Source organism: Pyricularia oryzae, chromosome 4, assembly GCF_000002495.2.
Source record: "Pyricularia oryzae 70-15 chromosome 4, whole genome shotgun sequence".
In the NCBI taxonomy this organism is placed as follows: domain Eukaryota; kingdom Fungi; phylum Ascomycota; class Sordariomycetes; order Magnaporthales; family Pyriculariaceae; genus Pyricularia; species Pyricularia oryzae.
This window is the reverse complement of record NC_017851.1, coordinates 460692-480689: the sequence shown is the minus strand read 5'-3', so window position 1 is coordinate 480689 and position 19998 is coordinate 460692. Positions and strand designations below refer to the sequence as shown.

Genomic DNA, 19998 nt, shown 5'->3' with positions numbered 1-19998 from the left:
ACCCTTTTTTGTTAGAAAATAGCAACGCCAACGTCGAAAAAGGTAAAAATAACGGCTTCCAAAGGGATAAAACACCGGAAAATCCAACCCAACAAATTAACGACCAGTCTTTACTTATTTGGAAAACCCCTAAAACGACCCGAGATATTCGACTTCAACTACAGGAAATTTCCCGGTCCGAAAAAAGTAACGCCACTTCACGGCTTTTGTTTGCAAAAGTCCAAAAAAGCTTCGAAACCAAGGATATCTTATTGGCTGAAGCTCAGCAAAAAATCAGTTTGTTAAACGCAAAATTGGAGGCGGTACGGCCGGTCAAAAGGAAAAGGGTGATTCCGGATCCCAACGAGCTTTTGGTCAGCAAAAAAAACGTTTATGAAGCACAGGAAAATAATAGGGACTGTTTAGAAGCTTTGAACGATGGAGAAGAGGTTAGCGAACCGGGAGAGCCTGACAATGATTGTATTATTGTGCGTTGATAGGTTTACATTTAAATCGGTTTATAAAAGGGGTATTTCGTCGTTACATTTTTCAAGGGGGCCGGACTTTAGGGGGGTCGGAGATGTGGAGCCCAACGTTATCCCATTCCCATGAGCCTCGAGCCTAGAACACATAGTACAAGGGCCTATTGTTGGGCGTTCCTCTCTCCAGCCAACTTCTGGGCCACTTTGGTCTCCATTGGCAGGGACGCTCCCAATCTTTTGGTTGAGAATTCCGAAACAAGCACGGGATAAGCGCGCATTCACACCATATTCCAAACCTGTCATTGCCAGATCTCGCCAGTTGGAAATGGTGACCTTTTAGAGCGGCTCCGAAAGTTTTCTGGTGTTTGAACATCTTTGAGTGAATAGTCAAAACGCCGCGTTTGTCTCAAATTTTGTATCCGTAGCGAGACATGGTCACGCTACCCGAAACTGACCTACATACCGGCCCGCGGCGCATCTGGGCCGTCGAGGATTTGAGCATAGCAGCCGTTCCATTTTGCTAGCGGCGGCAGTTTGAGCGGTTGCAAGAGCGACGGCCAAGTAAATTGTTGCGACGTGCATAGCGATGAATGTAAAAGGCGCAAACATCGAAGTTCCTCTTGCCATAGCACGACCAATTGACAAAAGCACTAACTCACTATATTTCTTGGCGGCAACCAACAGGTTGTATTATGTACGTATATACCTCCCTAGCGACCATGACCAAATCAGGAGGTAAGGAATACAACATTACAAAAATAAAGGTGGCGATTCTTGAATCCTTTATAAATGGATACGTGATGTGGGTTGCCCGCGGCTTGTGTACGTGGAAAAGTCTGGAGAGCGCCGTGGCTATGCTATATATAGATCTAAAAACCCGTAAGGCGACAATCGATCTAAATTAAACTTTTCAATGTTTATTGCTTATCCACTATACTGGAGTCTTCAAACAACTAAGATTGCCTGTTTTATCAATAAATAGCACCATTTCATCTCAACAATTGTTAGCACCATCCTTGTCGGTAGAACAGAGCTAGCTCTGAATTGAAAAGCTTGGTTGCCGCCTTTCTTTGATTTTATAACCATCGGCCTTGTTTGCAGAATTACACATTGCACATTCTCAACCGACTTAAAACCGATCGTTCTCTTAATTACTCCTTAATTTCCCATCCTCTATACTCTGATCGAAAAGAATCCCGGCAGACTTTGTCGCGGATTATCAACAAAATGCACTTCACCAACGTGCAAATTCTCATGCTTTTAGCTAACGTTGCGTACCCCCTGTTCGGCACCCCCCCTGTTCGGCACCCAAAAATAACAACACTTTTATTTTTATCCTCCAACTTCTATTATAAATATCTCGATGAATCTGTCACTTTTGGATTTACTTTTTTCTGATTTTAATTCTCCATTTTCCAATGAAGCAATATACTGAAAAACAGCTTATATCTGCAATTAACGACGTCAATAATGGCAATCCAATTGCAAAAACCTCCCGAAAATGGGGAATACCTAGGTCTACACTTCAAAGTCGACTTAAAGGTTCTCAACCTTATAAAAAAGCACAAAGCCCTTTTCAAAGGCTTTCCACGGAACAGGAAAAGCATTTGGCTGATTGGGTACTTACCCAAACAGCTTTAGGGCTTCCGCCAACGCATCAAGAATTACGCTTTTTTGCCGAACGAATTCTTCAAGCCGCCGGAGAGACAAAAGGCCTTGGAAAACGTTGGATAACTCGTTTTTTGGCTCGTTATCCAATCCTTAAAGCCCAAAGGCCCCGTCGAATAACGTTGCGTACCCCCTGTTCGGCACCCCCCCCTGTTCGGCACCCTGAAAATCTAACAACGAAATGCCTACTTTTATAAACTGATTTAAATATAAAATTATCAACGGACAAAAATACAATCGTTTTCACGCTTCTCCGGTTCATTAACCTCTTCTTCATCAGCTAAAGGTTCCAAATTTTCTATATCATTTTCCTGCAATCCAATAATGTTCTGTTTGTTAACCAAAAGCTCGTTTGGATCCGGAACCACCCTCCTCCTTTTAACCGGCCGTATTGCCTCCAGTTGTGCTTCCAATAAGCTGATTTTTTGCTGGGCGCTAGCCAAAAGGGTATCTTTGGCTTCGAAGCTTTTTTGGACTTTTGCAAATAAAAGACGTGAAGTAGCGTTGGTTTTGTTGGATTGGGAAAGTTTTTGCGGTTGAAGTCGGATATCTCGGGTCGTTTTAGGGGTTTTCCAAATAAGTAAAGACGGGTCGTTAATTTTTTGGGCTGGGCTTTCCGGTGTTTTATCCCTTTGCAAACCGTTGTTTTTATCTTTTATAACGTTGGCGTTGCTATTTTCTAACAAAAAAGGGCTTAAAAGTGGTTTAACCAAGTTTACCGGCCATAACCCCGTTGTACGCCAACCAGATTGAATGGTTTTTGCTATAAATGCTTTTAATCTGGCCTTTCGATAACAAAGTAGGAAATTTCGTTTTCCAATAACTGTTGAACAGCAAAATTGGCTAACAAATCCAAGTTGACGTCGATAAGCTTCTTTTAACGGCCCAAAAACCGATAGATCCAATGGTTGAAGAACGTGTGACGAATGAGGGGGTAAATATAGGAGTTGAATATTATTTTGCAAGCAAAGAAGCATAAATTCGTCCGTTATATGTGATCCATGGCCATCCAAAACTAATAACCGCTTTTCAGGGGTTAAAGGTTGGGTATACGGAATAAACACCTTTTTTAACCATTCGATAGCCGTTTGGTTATTTGTCCACCCGTTTTCGGTTGCATGAAATTGCCAATTATCGAAAGGGCTTAAATCCGTGGGAAACCATTGTTGTTGTACGTTTTTTCCCTTAAATATAACGAGGGGAGGGAGGGCAACGCCCGTAGCCGATATACATTCGATTATAGTCGTCCAACCACGCGTTCCGGGCTCTTTTCGTTGCAACGGCCGGATCCCGTTAAGCCCTAATACTAGGCCATTAGATCCTTTGCCTTCCATTATACCGGTTTCGTCCATATTCCAACGGTTTTCCGGTTTAATAGCGTTAATAACCGGGTTCGTAATATAAAGCCACCAAGATTTAATTACCTCCGTAGTAGCGCCATTAACCCGGGCGTTATCTATTCGACGGGGCCTTTGGGCTTTAAGGATTGGATAACGAGCCAAAAAACGAGTTATCCAACGTTTTCCAAGGCCTTTTGTCTCTCCGGCGGCTTGAAGAATTCGTTCGGCAAAAAAGCGTAATTCTTGATGCGTTGGCGGAAGCCCTAAAGCTGTTTGGGTAAGTACCCAATCAGCCAAATGCTTTTCCTGTTCCGTGGAAAGCCTTTGAAAAGGGCTTTGTGCTTTTTTATAAGGTTGAGAACCTTTAAGTCGACTTTGAAGTGTAGACCTAGGTATTCCCCATTTTCGGGAGGTTTTTGCAATTGGATTGCCATTATTGACGTCGTTAATTGCAGATATAAGCTGTTTTTCAGTATATTGCTTCATTGGAAAATGGAGAATTAAAATCAGAAAAAAGTAAATCCAAAAGTGACAGATTCATCGAGATATTTATAATAGAAGTTGGAGGATAAAAATAAAAGTGTTGTTATTTTTGGGTGCCGAACAGGGGGGGTGCCGAACAGGGGGTACGCAACGTTATTCTCAACCATATTTGAAAAAAAAGGAATGAATTATAATTATAATTAACGACGTTACCTCGCCAAACTGCTGTAGTATCGGAGATGACTGATTCCATAATTAACTTGGCGCGGTAACGCTGTTACCTGGCAAGATTCAGCATCTTTTCTACTACCACATGGTTGCTGCAAATGTCAAGTCTTAACCTAGTTTGCAAGCATACGATTTCGTATCGGGACCAGTAATATCCAGAGGACAAGCATTGATGGCTTGCAGATCCTTTGATGCTCCAGAGCGAGCATTGATAACTTGAAGGGGTTCCATGATAGCCCTATCGACTCCTACTGCCCAGGACCATGCGGAGATACATGGTCAAGTTGAGGCCTAACATGCAGGCGACTTTTGGAAATAGTGCTCATTACATATATAATGTATTGGAAAACTTATTGACAAGTCGCGCCTTTATTAAAATGTTTCATCGAACCTGCTTCTCAACTTCAAGTTGGTGGGTATCTGATTATATTCCATTAAATATTATGTACGTTCGCAAGCCCATTTGTACTTGTCCATGAACGACACCGCTATGCATGACCCAAGAAGAGAAAACGACAAAGGAAATCAACGCCAAAAGAAAGCAACCCAAAGAAAGGAGAGTCTACAAAATAAATAAAAACATATCAACCCTTGTTCTTCCCCGGCTCGAGCACCTCCAACAGCGGCGCGTCAAACACATCCCAGTTGTCGGCGTTCTCGGGCGTGCCAAAGGGCACCAGGGCGGCCAGCCTCAGCCTGTACTGGCCGGGGGCGACGGCGGAGCCGTTGGCCAGCCTGCCGAGCCACCAAAACGTCTCGCCGTAGGTGCCGACGGCGGACCGCGGCACGAAGCGGATGGGCAGGCTGACGGTGTCGCTGGCGTTCATGGTGGCGGGGTCGAAGCCGCCCTGCCGGCTGGCCTGGGCGTGGGACGCCACGCTGCCCACGTACTTGTTCTGCCCCACCACGGGAGGGTACGCCCAGTCGCGCTCCGTGTAGGCCGGCTCGAACACGTCCCAGCGCAGCTCGGCCGTCGCGAACTGCAGCCGGATGTAGGCCTCGGGGAAGTCCTGCGCGGCGCCCGGCGCGAGCGTGAAGGTGGTGTTGGGCTTGGCGGCCAGCGGGGTGGCGCGCCGCGTCGTGGTGATGTTGGTCGGGTCGATGAACATGGGCCCCACGCCGCGGTGCAGGTCCGCGGCCAGCCCCATGTAGGGCACCGAGAGCACCTCGCCGGCGGAGGACCGGACGTCGATGGCGCCGCCGTACAGGGGCAGCACGCTGGCGTCGAGCCCGGTCGGCGGGGCAAAGTTGAACTGGGCGGTCCGCGTCTGGCCCGGCTGCAGCGTGAAGGACTCGGGCAGCGAGACCTCGGCCGGCATGTGGCGCGGGCCCTTGGCCATGACCTCCTCGTACCAGGCCACGCGGGGCGTGCCGAAGACGGCCGGGTCCGTGTTGAAGGTCTCCATGCCGGAGAAGGGCGTCGCCTGGAAGGTGTAGGTGACGGGCGTGGAGCCGCGGTTGGTCACGTCGACCTTGTGGTAGCGCTCAAAGTGGTTCGTGTCGTTGAGGGCGAAGCGGGAGAGCGAGAGGGCGCTGGTGTAGTCGAGCACCTTGGTCGCGTTGATGAGCCCCGTGCCGACCTGGTTGATGGGGGCCAGCGCCGCAAAGTTCCTGCCGCTCTCGGTGCCGTCGTCCCAGGGCACGGGCTGGCCCGCCGAGATGAGGCGCATGGCCAGCTCCTTGGCGAAGCCGGGGCCGTGGGTCGACCTGCCGCCGTGTTTGCTGATGTACAGCGCAGCGATGCCGGCGACGTAGGGGCAGCTCATCGAGGTGCCGGACTGCGTGGCGTAGCCGCCCTTGAGAAAGGTAGAAAAGATCTGCCCACCGGGCGCGGCGACGTCGGGCTTGATGGCCAGCTCGTTGGTGGAGCCGATGCTGGTGAAGGCGCTGGGCACGCCGCCGTACGCGTAGGGGATGCCGGCCATGCTGTCGCGCAGGGCCAGGTTGAAGTTGGCCAGCACGCGACCGCCGCCGCGGATGGTCTCGATGATGCGCTCGCCGTCCTCCCTGGCGATCATGGAGATGTTGCTGACGCTGCTGGGGTTGTCGGAGCCCGGGATGATGAGGGGCTGCTCGTTGTTGTAAAACACTATGTGCCTGGCGCCCCTGGCCTCGAGGTTCCGCTGCTTGACCGCAAAGGTGCAGGTGCCGCGGCGGGCGAGCACCACCACGCGGGAGAGGTCCATGGTGTTGTTGGGGAGCGGGTTGCAGGCCTCGTCGGCCACGCTGGTGTTGAAGCCGATGGCGTGGAATGGCCAGTCGACCACCTCGGATGGCGTCCACGTCTCGCTGGTCCGGTAAGGCATCTTCTCGCTGCTCTGCGTGGCATTGTTGCCATCCTGAAACGAGGCTATGAACCGAGGGCTGGCAATCACATCGCCCTGCACCGATGCCACCGAGACGACGTTGATGCCCGTGGCTCCACTGCTGGCTCCAAACGGGCCCGCCTGCCCATCGTTGCCAGCAGAGATGGTGACGACGATGCCGCGCTCCACGAGACGGGATGCCACAAGGGCCCAGGCGTTGTTCGACCAGCCGTTCAGGCCGCCGATGGACGCTGTGATGACGTCGGCGCCGTCCTGGTACGCGCGCAGAAACGCTTCGATCAGTGTGTCCTCGTCCGTACCCTTGTTCTCCCCAAAGACCTTGTACGCCAGCAGCGTGGCCTCGGGCGCCACACCAGTAATCAGTTCATCCTTGCCGGCGATGATACCAGCAACATGCGTGCCGTGGCCCTGGTGGTCCATGGGGTCATCGTCGGGCTGCTTTTGCACAAACGGCCAGTCTGTATCTCCAATCAGGTCGTAGCCGCCGACGACCTTGTTCCCGGCCCCAAAGGCACCCCCCAGAGCCGGGTGCGTATAATCGATACCGCTGTCCACCACGGCAACCTTGACGCCCTTGCCCAAGATGCCCCTGGCGTGCAGCTCGTCGACGCCCGTCATGTGGTGCACCGAGATCTGGCGCACGCCCTCGTCGCGGTTCTGCCTGCTGAGCTTGACGCCCGTCTGCGCGCCGCCGCGGACCAGCATCTCGGGCATCACGGGGTCGAGCATGATGCGCTTGCTGTGCCAGGCCTGGCCGACGCTGCGCAGGGCGCGCAGGCTGTCGACGTTGTCCTCGTCCGTCTCGACCACGGCCCCGCGAAAGACGTCCGTGTTGAACACCTTGAGCACCTTGACGTTGCCCGTGGTCTTGGAGGTCAGCGACGAGAGGTCCGCGCCCTCCTTGAGCTCGACGATGAAGCGCTTGGGCGCCGACTTGTGGTTCTGCCGCGGCGCCGGGATCAGCTCCTCCTTGGGGTCGATGCCGTAGTCGGCATTCGTGGCCTTGAAGTCTCCGGCCTGGGGGAGCTTTGGAAGCTGTGGCAGCTGTGGGAGTCGCGGCGGTGGCGGCAGTGGTGATGACTGTGCCACCACGACGCCCGTGCCGGCCGCGGTGGCGAGGCACAGAGCCAGTACCGGGTGAAAATGCATGGCGGCGACGAGAGAGCGAGCGGCGGAGGGGAAAAAACAAAAAAAAAAGAAAGGATGGATGGAAGCGTAAAAGAGTGGACGCGTTCCTCCTCGCAGCTCCGTTGGCAGGTTTATACCGCTGCAACTTTTACTGCCCGTCGTGGTTGTTCGCCGCTGCTTGCTTGCTGCTGCTAGCCGGGGATGGAGAGACAGCCAAGAACGAGAACGAAAATCACGGCAGGCGTCTCTGAATTTGTAGCTCACCGCCATGTTTTCTTTTGTCCCGGCTGTTGCCTTACCGTAACCCATGTCGCCGACCTTTGCGGTCATTCGCCAATTAGACAGGGTCCACTGCCGATCTGCAAGGCCGGTGTCAGAAACATTTCCCTAGCCCGTTTCTTCTGGTTGGGGTCCGACCACTTCCGTCCGACGTCCATGCTACCGTGGCTTGCGCCTTGCCTGGGCTTGTGGTCCGACAGGTGCCTCTCTGTACCTAGGCATTGAGAGGACGGACCAATTCAAGTTTTCTGTACTGTAAATCTTCTGCAGCAAAGGAGCCAGTAAAGACGCCAGAAAAATCACCAGCCACAAGCATGATTCTCTTTTGTGTCACTTTCTTCTTTTTCCTCCAGGGTGTTCTGATGTGGGCCAAGTTACACCGCCAAGACCTCAATGCCGGCTTTGGTCTGACCCCCAAGAAAGCGTGCCGCTTTCCCTCTTTGCCACAAAGATTGCGATTGACCAAACGGCTTTAATGCTTTGCTGCTTTCCTTGCCTGCAAATCAGGCTGGTAGGCTCCAAAAGGTCTTGGGGAAAAAAAAGAAAAGAAGCAGAGTCTCCATGCCTGTGATCCAGTGCATTTACCCGTTTTCTTGGCCCGCCACGCCTTGCCGCTAATCTATTGATGTCAATCTTTCAGGGGTTCGGCGCCAAATCGGCAAGGCTTGGCGTTTGCGGAGGGGAGGGGACAGGCGCGAGAAAATGGAAAACCTGAGGGGCATCCTTTTTGGAGCTTGAGGATACGCAAACACGTGCTTTGATTGCTTTTCCCAGGCTTGAATCGCTTGATTTCTGGGGCAGAAGGAATGCATTCTGGGAAATTTGCAAGCCCACAGCTTCTTTGCCACTGCGAAAAGCAAACTGCAAGTCTGCGACACGGCTTTTTTTTCTGGAGGTTTTCTGCTCCACTGGAGAAATGCGAAAGCGAGCCTGGCCCAAATCTCCTCTCGACAAAGCGGGATCTGAAGGAGCAGAATGGCCGAGCTTTGCTGCAGAAAAACATATTAATTGGTAATGTAATCAGGACTGTCCCCCGGTCCCCATGTCGCATGCAGACGACACCTTTTGAAGCACAGGCGTCGTGCTTCGTCTTGGCCGTTTCGTATCTGCATCCTGTGTGGGAACGGAAGGTGATGTTTTTTTTTTGTTCATTTCTTGAAGATTGTTATGCTTTACCGCGTATCTTTTTCGTTCCGGGAAATTAAACGTCAAGGGAACCAGCCAAGAACCAGCCCTGCCTCTCACCCCATTCTCCGCACAAAATGAAAAAAGGCCCATAATTTCGGGCCCTCTTTGTTTGCAGGACAAGGCATGCGGGACGGTACAGCCGAACCAGGCGGGACAGGCTAAAAAAGATCGTTCGTTGATTAGCCCCCGATGTAGGCCCGCGCTCCGGGCCCACTGCAGGTACACGCGGGTTGGGATTGCTCAGTGACGAAAATCGTGAGCTGGATATCTGCCGTCGACGATTTCGAGATGGGAGTTTCACACGGCCGGGAGGATGAAGGTAGACGAAGATGGTGAATCACTGAATCAGACGGTTAAAGAAATTTTGCAAGATCTTCGGTCGGTCAATGGACAAGTTGTACACTCGCTGATATCGATCGAATGGCACCATAATATCAGAATTCGTAATATTGAGGTTTCCTGTTAAGAATAATCACCGCAGAATTCGGGACAAAACACTATTCTCTACTCTTTTGGGACATTGACATGAACCCAGAACCCACTGGACAAATTCCATCTTCCACTACTGTGTACCGAATATCTTGTTTCTTTGCTGTAAAACAACATAACTGGCATGCAACTAGGTCACCTGCATTCCTCCTGGCAAAGCATCCAGCCCTAGAATCAGTCCAGCTCCGGTCAGTAAGCACAGTCAACATGACGACAAAGAGGGGAACCACAAGGAGACAAAACCACTCACATCCATCAATCTCCTCCCCCACAAAGTCCCTCACCCGACACTTGTTCTGCTCCGCAATGCTCTGCGTCTTCAACATCGGCGCGCTGACGTACGTATGCGCATCCATCGCCCTCTGCAGCGAATCCCCCTCCCACCCAAACAGATAGTCGGCGTGGTGGCTGAACCCGGTCGCGTCTCCGCTGCTCCACACAAACGGCTGGCCCCCGTCCTCGGGCCACTCGTCCGTGTTTTGAAACTGCCTGGTGTCCCAGACCGTCTCGAGCAGAATCTGCGGTATCCTGACCGGGTGCGTGTCGGGACACCTGCCGCCAGACTCAAACGTGCCCTCCTCGGGGTACGCGACGTGGTCGCGGTGGTTGGGCGAGTCGACGTTGACGCCGTCCCAGCAGGTCGGGAAGCGGTGGTTGGCCATGATGCCGAGCCGGCAGGGCGTCTGGGGGAAGTGCACCGTCTCGGGCGCGCGCGACATCTGGCTCTCCATGCACGTGTAGGTCAGCTGGCGGAAGCCGCGGGCCTGCTCGCGGTCGCGGTACCCGACCTCGCCGACCAGCATGCGGAAGCCCGGCTTGAAGGCCGTCACGTTGGAGGGCTGCCGCGTGTCGAAGAGCGCGTCCGACATGTAGTACACCACCATGCCGCCGTTGGTGCCCTCCATCCCCGCCTGGGCCAGCTGCGGCACCCGCTTGAAGGTGCCGTTGCGCGCGCGAAAGTACAGCACCGCCGTCCAGTAGTTGGAAAAGTCTTGGGTGAACTGGCAGGTTGTGCAGTTGGAGAGCCCGGCGAGGTCGTGGGTTGATGGGTCCATGTCCGGTTGGAACGAGTTCTGTTTTGGGATGTAGGGATTTGATCAGCTAGAGCTTGGGGTAGAGTCGTAACTTTTGTAGATGGTCCTTACGCCTCCGATGATCTGGTGTAGATGCGTAGATGGTGTCTCGCCGGGGTTCACGAGAGGGTCGAGACGCTGGACTGTCAGTTGGGAGCACCCAAAGCGCAGTAGCGCATTGGCAGAAGCGGCAAGCCCAAAGGCGACCGCAAAAAATGTGAGCTTGACCATTGCAAAGTTGGTATAGCGTTACATGATGGAAAATTCAAAAGAGCAACAAGTGACAAATCGCACTCCTGGACCCTGTGGGACTTTTGAGCTTCCAAACTCAAGTCTTGGTCAACCAGCTACCGACGCATGCAGTCAAGTCATATCAGGCCAAGCCTCGACGGCAACTTTTAAGATATTACACTGGATGTCGATGGTGTGCTCATGTTGCACTGGTAGTTTGCGGATAAAACTGATGATAGCTGCGGGTAAGTCGGCAGATGATAATTGCGAATGCCGTAGGTCAGACCAGCTTCTCAGTTGTACAAGAGACAGTTTTGTACATCCCGGCCCGCTAGTTTCTTTCCGAGCCAAGAGGTATCGACTAATCACATTGTTTACATCCGACGCCAAGCTTTGGCTATATGAATATCCTGGATGACCTTTAGAGAGCACTCAAAGCACGACATCATTTCTGCCATAACTCGAACGAAATAAACATTAATATCTACGCCATCATCTAGCTGCCTTAGGTTCTGCTGATACCTCGTTGTTTATCTGAGATCCCGCATCTCCCACTGCAACCATCCAGTCTAGCAGAATAGCACAATGAAGCCTCTCGTCATCATCGCCGGCCTCTGCGCCACCACAATCACTGCTCAGCAGTACCCCGAGTGCACCAGCGACCTCGTCAGGACCGACGACTGTGCCGATGTCATCAACCCAGCGGCATGCTACAACCAGTTCCGCTGGAACGCGAGAACTCTCACATGCATCGAGGGAATAGACGATGCAGACCGGAAGCGCAAGGTATGTTGACGACACGTCTGGAAATGATTAAAGTGACAGCTTTTTTGTTTTCTGCGAGGACAAGGCAGGCTAATGTCGTTTTCTACTTGAAATTTGGTAGGCCTGCGCATGTTGCTCTTGTGTGGGAGCCGTCATGTGCAACTGGGTGACTCAGAGTCGATTCTGTGTCTAGAAATCTGCTTTGTTGAGTCCCCAAAGTGCGAGCGAGGATTCATTTGTTATAAGTCCTTGGAAAGTGTTTGCTTTTTTGGCTATGGTTATTCCACCCGTACATGGATACGGCCACAGTGCTGTGATCGAAAGTACGGACTGCCAGCAAATTGCGCGCGAAATGCGATCTGTTGCCATTGGCACCATTTGCACTGCGTCATTTACAGAGGATTATACTATTTATAAATTGCACCATTTAATTGCATTTGGAAAAATAAATACGCGAACGTGAAATTGAATCGAATTTTCGATTGCATTGCAAATGGTTCATGTTTTTCCTTCCAGTTGTTTCTATTTTGTCACCAACCATTTTATACGAAGTTATTATTACTGTTGTTTTATTTGAACTTTTCCAATTTTAATATACCTTGAAATTTAATAGAACATAAAAATAAATAAAAAACCCTAAGCGCCGCAAGCAACAGCCTAGATTGATTGATGTTTTGTACCTTGAGAAAGAAATAGGCTTGCTTTTTCCTTATGCGCGGTGGTGGGAATTTGATTAGCCAGGCATTTTGCCTCACCTGTCGGCATCATCCTCCGTGTGCATCGGCTTGGCGCGAATCGCTCCAAGGCCACCGCCCTGGCAGGCTACATTCAAAGTTTTCACGACAATGCAGTATTGCACGTCATGGTAACCAAGCGCCACAGTTGACAACTTATTCAGACTGGAAGAGTTATACACATTAGAATTTTTCACTCTTGCGCGGGCCTCTATTTTTTCTTTCATGTGCCATGGCCAAGATAATAATAACAACCCCGCGGTGAGCAGAAACAAGGATCTTCCCGCGACATGGCTATCTCATTCCAGATGAGCTGCAATAAACATGACTGGTGGCAGTGGCTACACCGAAGTTCTGACACTGACCTGGGCTAGGGATCACCGGCGCTATGGCTGAGCCTCCTATTTATAGCAAAGTCGTAATAGTCACCAGCCTGTCGGACAAACAGATTGTCGGTGTATAAAAAAACCGCTTCCCGTTCCCAAACTTCTCGATTCTTTTTTCTCCCCATCCGCTTTTGGTATCATTCACTTTTCCTATCGGTGCTCTTTTTGTTACGACCAGACAGTTGGGCCGGTACCAGGGAGGCCAGGTGGGGTCACACCCCTCCTGACGACACCCGCCCAAAGAAATCACCGACCGGCAGAAAGAGGATTACATAAAAAGGAATCACGTAACCTCACGTAATTGCCAAAAAAATAATCTCAGTAATTATTAAGGGATTACAACAGATTAAAAGAAATAATTTTTGCGATTTGTGTCACGGCCAGGCATACATTGGAGAACCTCAGTGTATTAGGCGCTATCGACGAAAATTCTAAACTGAAGAGAAGAGAGAAATTACAATCAACGACGCGCTCAAGAGACGCGCTTAAATCCGGAGTAAGTGGACCCTTGTCCGATCCCTGGCTCAGCGTGGCTGGTAGAGCCGAGTCGTGATTCTGAGGGTAGGTCTGGGGGCCTGATCCTCACATTACCCCCCTTTAAGGCCTGATCGACGTAGGCGGTCAGAGTCTTGAGTCTGTTACGTGTGTCTCCTCGGGGCCTTCCGCCGCTCTCGTGTCTCTTTCGCATCGTGTTCGGCAACATTGTCCTCGGGTCCGTCTTCCGCAAAAATATCCTCTGCTGCGCTCCTGATCCACTGTTGCAAATTTACCGGAGGTCCTGCTGCGTCCGGGTACTCCCTGTGAAAGGTATCCAGCAGTACTGGTGAATTTTTCAAGTCGCGGGCCTCATACCATGTCTCATCAGGGTCGAGTCCGACCCACGATACCTGATATTGCAACGTCTTCTTTCGTCCGAATAGTCGCGAGGCCAACACTTGCTCCACCTCCCACTCCGGTTCTCCGTTAATCTCGACCGGTGGTTCCGGCTTTTGATACTGCTGAGGTAATGGATCCGTTGCTGCTTTGCGCAGTCGGCTGGCGTGGAACAGCTTACTACCTTTATACCAGGCAGGGGTGTCGAGAATGAAGCTGTGACCCTTTTCCCCGAGAATCGTCCATGGTCCTGCATTTTGCGAGTCCAACTTGGTCGTAGGAGCTTCGGTGGAAAAACCCTTTTTGCTAACGTAAACCGCATCTCCCACCGTAAAGTCGACCGGTCGCCGTTTCTTGTTAGCCTGCCTCTGTTGCTCTATCTGCGCTCCGAGTCCATTGTTGCGGGCCAGCTCCTGAGCTTGCCGAGCTTGGCGGACCATTTCCAGCGCCTTTTGTTGCTGACCGGTCTCCAGGTCTTCTTCGGGTAAAGGTAGAGAGAGCGGGTCTCTAGGGCGAGCTCCTGTTTCTGCTTCGATCGGTGCCATGCCGATAGAGGCGTGAACGGACGAATTGTGGCCGAAGTCGAAGGCGGGAATATGCCGTCGCCAATTCGTTTGGTATTTGTCTACATAGAAGCGCATTTTCTGATCCAATTCAGCGTTGGTAATTTCGACGCTGCCCTGACTTTGAGGGTGGCGGGCGCTTCCATGTTTATGCTTTGTTCCTGTCAACTCGTTTAAAGTGTTTAGGAACTCGGATATAAACGGTCCGGCGTTGTCGGAAAGCCATAAGTCGGGGACGCCTTTCCAACGGTACACAGTCTGATAATACCGCATGGCCAAGGTCTCCGCGGTGTCTGTCTTTTTTCCCGGTAGGGTGGCCAAAAGTTTGGTCAATCGGCAGATGAAGACCCAGACGTAATTATAGCCTTCTTTATCCTTGGGCATATCTTTGCCGTCTACCATTACGTGCTGCCAACACCGTCTAGGGATCTCCAGTGGGTGCAACAGCCCAGGCGTCTTATCATGTCGTACCTTGTTGCGTTGACATTCGCGACAATTCTTAATGTAGCGTTTGACGTCTCGATTTCGGTCGGGCCACCAATAGTCCTTTTTCAGGCGGCTGAGGGTTTTATTCTGGCCTCCATGGCCGAAGATCTTGGGCTCATGAGCTTCGCGGATGAGAGCCGTTCTTAAGAAGATCTTGCCATCCTGGGTAGTCTCGGGTACCGTTAACAGACTGTCATGGCGACCTAGGTTCTGTTTTAGGTTCTCTTCCAGGATAAGGGCCACTAGGTCAGCTCCTTGAGGTGCGGAGGGTTCCAAGTTGTTAATTGTTGGAGGGGGCTCGCCGGGTTGGAAGTTAATCTTTTCCGGAGGGATTAATGCCATGGTGCGGTCTAGCACAGCTCGGGCCTTGACCGTAGGGTTGTCGACGGTTTTGCGCGAAAGGGCATCGGCTGCCACATTATCCTTGCCGGGACGGTATTTAAAGGTGATGTCGAAGTTGGCCAAGTAGTCAGCCCATCGTATCTGGCGAGCGGACAAAAGTTTTTTGGTCGACCAATAAATCAAGGCCTGGTGATCGGTAAAAACACAGAACTTGGTACCCAATAGGGCTGGTTCGAAGTCCTTTAGCGTATTAATCACAGCTAATAGCTCCTGGTCCTGAATCGGATAGTTTTGTTCAGCAGGGGACATGGTTTTGGACGAATAGCCGATTGGCTTCCAGCTGCCATCGTCCTGTTGCTGCCACACGACCCCGGCGGTGGCCCTGCCACTGGCGTCGGTGTCCATCCTGACAGGCATACCGGGTTTGAAGAAACTCATTACGGGGGCGGTGACCACCAGTTGTTTCAGCGCTTCAAAAGCGGCCTTCTGCTCGGGGCCTTTTTCGAACGGGACTCCCTTTTTCAATAATCGGGTCAGAGGTTCTGCTTGTTCGCTGGCGTGATGGCAGAACGTCCGAACGAAATTACATAGGCCTAGGAAGGATCGTACTGCGGAAACGGAGGTGACGTCGTCCCATTGCCAGCTGGTGATGGCTTCGACCTTTTTGGGGTCGATGCGGATACCTTTACCGATTTCTAGAAGTAAACCCAGGTACTCGATTTCGAAAACGCCGAAACTTGACTTTTTGATATCGCCTTGGAGTCCGGCTTTGTGCAGCCTGTAAATAACCTCCTCGGTTTGCTCAAAATGGACTTGCTCTGATTTATCCTCGGTGTAAATCAACACGTCGTCTGCGTAGGCGCTCGCGAAAGCGTCCAGCAGTTCATTAAGCTGAGCGTTAATAAAAGCTTGGAACCAGGCGGGTCCGACCTTCAGTCCAAAGGGTAAGACCTTCCACTGAAACGTCCCTTGTCGCGTTTTGAACGCCGTTAAGTACCGTGAGTTCGGATCCATTAGCAATCTGTTAAAAGCTCGGATAATGTCGATCTTGGTCATCCTCCGGGCTTTTCCACATTTGCTCAACGTCCCGGCCACGTCGGGGGCAAGTACTTGTCGTCCTTTGATGAATTTGTTTACCCATCGGTAATCCACACAAAAACGTTGCTCCTTCGATTGCGGTTTAGGAACGAATAGAGTCGAAGCTGCGGTCTCCTCCATTGTCCGTTCAATGAAATCGATCCTCAGAAGTTCGTCGATGGTTTCTTTTTCCAACTCCATCATCGCGAAAGGGGTCGAATAGCGGGCTGGCCTCCCCTCCAAAGGTTTCTCGAGTTCCAAAACCACGTCGAAGCCGGGTCGGCTAGGCGGGAGAATCGTCGACGCCTTTTTGGAAAAGAAACCTTCAAGGTGGGCAAGTGCTTTGGGTAACTTGGCTCGTACTTGCGCGATGTGCTCCGGGTCTTCGCCTGCAGGAAATGGAATGGGATGTCCATCGTGAGTCTTGTTCCATTGCAGGGCTAATACCGCATTAAGGCTGGTTGTAGGCGTATCGTTTACTGGTACCAGCGGTATAGGCTCCGTGGGTAACGGGGATCGCTTCCATCGATCTTGACGTGGGTCGTTAAGAAGGGCACAAATATTTGCTGGCAGGGCTTTGTTGGAAACGGTCTTTGGGATAGTCGGAAAGGCGCTAATTTCTGTGATCTGAGCCTGGTTTCCGTGTTGGCGTTTAGGGCCTTGAAGTATCTTGCGGACCTGGATGCGACGGTCTTCTTGTTCCATCTTGCGGTCCCGGCGGACTGCGTCAGCTTGGGCCTCGAGGTCCAGAGGCGGATTTGAACGTTGTACGACGATTGCCGGTGAGTATTGGGCCATGGCGGGCAGGTCGTTGGGCCAAACGAAGCTGCGGGTAGCTGGGAATAAGCCTACTCGATGCTTCGTCCACCATTCTTGTCCGATAAACACATCGTGTGCCGTTTCGAGGAGGATGAATTTCTGCCGTGGGAATTGTCGTCCGTCGATTTGCAAGGTGAGCCGAAGGTATTCGGTGGCTCTTGCGGTGACCTTCCTGTTAAAATCTCCAAAGTCCAAAGGTTTGGGGAGCTTTTTGATGGGTAGCTCTAAACGTTGGGCGACCTTTTTCGCGAGGCTCGGTCGGATGGATAAGTACACATCTGCTCCGGTGTCACAGAGAGCTTGGGCGTTAAGACCACGACCTTTGTCTTGCAATCGAATGGGAGCAAGAAAGGTGTTTGATTTAGGTGATCTATCGATTTTAGCTATCTGAGGCACGCAGACTGCCGAGGAGACTTCCGGCAGCCTTAGCAGTTTTCCGAATCCGACGAAGATAAGCTGTGGCCGGATCGTTCACAAGCCTCTCGATCGCCTTCGTGTTGAAGGGCGAGAACGGCGGCGATGTGAGCGGCCTTTTGGGGGCAATTGCGTGCCAGGTGCCCGGCTTCTTTGCAAAGGAAGCATCTACCCTCAGTGACCAATTTGGCGTTTTCTCTGCTGGGCGACTTCGGGGCGTCAATGGTCTGTGTGCGGGTTTGGTTCTTGGCTTCCTGGCTGTGCCGGCGATTCTCGCGTCGACGTTGTTTGCGTTCGGCGCTGGCTGAACGCTCACGGCGCTCTTCCCTCTTTTTGCGGTTCTCGCGGAGCTCCTCCCAAGCGCGTTGTTGGGCCAGCGCCGAGTTCGCAACTTCTCCGGCAAAGGTCTCGTACGAGATATTTGGGTCTTTGGATAGGCTGAGAAGCTGGGGGTTCAGGTTGGCAGGAATGTGCTCATAGAGAACCAACTTGCGTTCCGTTTTGGCAATGTTGGCTTTATCGGCTAGGCTGTTAACCTTGCCAATAAACTGGTGGATGTCTGTTGACTTGTCCGACAGACTAAACTTCAGGTGACGAAGCTCCTCACGGGCTTTGGAGGCTTGATTATCATCGTGGTAAACAGCGGCTAGGGTCGCGACCATTTCGGCTGCGCTGCTGAAAGGCATAATGGTGGATTCATAACGGCCTTGGATAAGGTCGTTGGCAAGCCCTTCAGTCAGGGAATTGATCACTGCCATGCGGCTTCTTTCTGTTTTGTAAGTTTCGTCGTCCTCTACAAATTTATCTGCGATTTTAGTGATCCATTTATCAAAACGATCCTTATCACCATCAAACATGCCGGGGTCGATGCCGGCTTTACGTGCCGTCCTGTCGTAGGCAGGGTTTTTAGCATTTTGGTTACTTCCGTAAGGCTTAAATGCTGTCCGGGCAGCGATACCATGGGGCTTAAACTCAGCCCCTCCAAAGGCGCTGTTCAAAGGCGTAATACCGCGGGTTTGACGGGTGGCATTGTTACTCCGGGTGGCGAGCTGGTCTTTAAGTTGGGCAATGGTGGCCAAAAGATCTTGCAGCTGTGATTGAGTGATTGTAGCCTGGCCGGCAGTGTTTTCGCTTTCGTCTGCCATTTCGCTTCTCATTTGGACGACAGGCGAGGGCGCTCTGCTTGGAAATTTCGGAATTTCGTTCCTGCCGTCTAACGTTTTGGCAGAAGGTTGGTGGGGAGGGTTTCGCGCCTCTCCTGGGTGCTCAGAAACTGACTCGTACTCGTACGATCCGTCAACTTCGATGCTGTCGACTGGCTGATCTTGCTCTGTGTCGGATTGGGGCTCAACGGGCTCTTCAGGCTCTGTGTTGGCGCTGGTAGGAGCGGGCTCTACTGGCTCTGGGCTCACTGGGGCAACTGTAATCTCTCCGTTTTGATCCGAGTCTTCGGTGTTGGGAGTAGCAGTGCCGGAAGCCAAATTATCTGGCTTTGCTGAGTTTGCGTTTGTCACGCGTTGGGATTGGCGAATCGGTGGGCCGTAATTCTTACGCGGCGACATTGATTTCGCGAATGGTGTCTTCTGTGGCCTAGTTTACCGTCGTGCACAGCCGACGTGGTGAACGATTGAATAAAGGGATTGAACGATATATTTTAATTGCTTCACCAGCAAATTATAGTGAGTTTAGAATTATGTCACGGCCAGGCATACATTGGAGAACCTCAGTGTATTAGGCGCTATCGACGAAAATTCTAAACTGAAGAGAAGAGAGAAATTACAATCAACGACGCGCTCAAGAGACGCGCTTAAATCCGGAGTAAGTGGACCCTTGTCCGATCCCTGGCTCAGCGTGGCTGGTAGAGCCGAGTCGTGATTCTGAGGGTAGGTCTGGGGGCCTGATCCTCACACTATTTCCAAAAATTAAAAACCGACCAGGATTCAAAACCATACCACCAAACGAATTTACAAAAAAACAATTAATATATAATATAAAATAAAAACACCAAAAAAACGACGTACCAACGGAATATTGCACAAAAATATTTATTTTATCCAATAACGAAAAATTTAAAAGATCCATTGGGAAAATCGAATCCCAAACAAAATTGGAATCCGGAAAAAACGATTTTAAGGATATTTTAGGTAAAATTTCGGCTAATTGTCGACGTTCCTCCTATTCCGTTTTTTTACGCTCCACCCGATCCAATTTTTCCAAATTATTAATTCCGCGAAATATAATTCGCATTATTTTTTTAAATTACAATTTTTTTTATTTTCGCAAACGAAATAATTTCGCCTGCTGCATATAAATTTGCTTTTCAAACGCCTCGATCTCCGCATCCAATTTCGAATATTAACAATTAATATAACGGATTTAAACAGCGGATAAACCCAATATATTATACCCAAAACGATTGGAACAAATATATTCCATATAACGAACAAAATCCTAAAAAATATTTAACAAAACGCTGCGTTTTTGGTACGGCAGGGATTGCAAAAAAACATTTTAACGGTATCCGTCGATAACAGGGAAAAAAAAGGGCGTGGCTGTGAGGATCAGGCCCCTAGACCTACCCTCAGAATCACGACTCGGCTCCACACCGAGCCAGGGATCGGACAAGGATCCACTACCTCCGGAT

The 19998-nt window shown here is 51.0% G+C and overlaps 3 protein-coding genes across 3 annotated transcripts; 1 reads left to right on the top strand and 2 right to left on the bottom strand.

Annotated features, from left to right (window-relative positions):
• Positions 1–4764: 4764 nt before the first annotated feature.
• On the bottom strand, positions 4765–7656 carry MGG_13977 (alkaline proteinase; the record flags this gene model as incomplete). Its single annotated transcript, XM_003715968.1, has 1 exon — positions 4765–7656. The coding sequence occupies one exon, from the start codon at positions 7654–7656 to the stop codon at positions 4765–4767; it is 2892 nt and encodes a 963-aa protein (XP_003716016.1).
• Positions 7657–9281: 1625 nt separating this feature from the next.
• MGG_08511 (uncharacterized protein) lies at positions 9282–10895 on the bottom strand (the record flags this gene model as incomplete). The annotated part of the gene is made up of 3 exons (XM_003715967.1): positions 9282–9442; positions 9842–10664; positions 10737–10895. The coding sequence occupies 3 exons, from the start codon at positions 10893–10895 to the stop codon at positions 9282–9284; spliced, it is 1143 nt and encodes a 380-aa protein (XP_003716015.1).
• Positions 10896–11480: 585 nt separating this feature from the next.
• MGG_17027 (uncharacterized protein) lies at positions 11481–11853 on the top strand (the record flags this gene model as incomplete). Its single annotated transcript, XM_003715966.1, has 2 exons — positions 11481–11681; positions 11782–11853. 2 exons carry the CDS (start codon positions 11481–11483, stop codon positions 11851–11853), a joined length of 273 nt encoding a protein of 90 aa, XP_003716014.1.
• Between the last annotated feature and the right edge of the window lie 8145 nt (positions 11854–19998).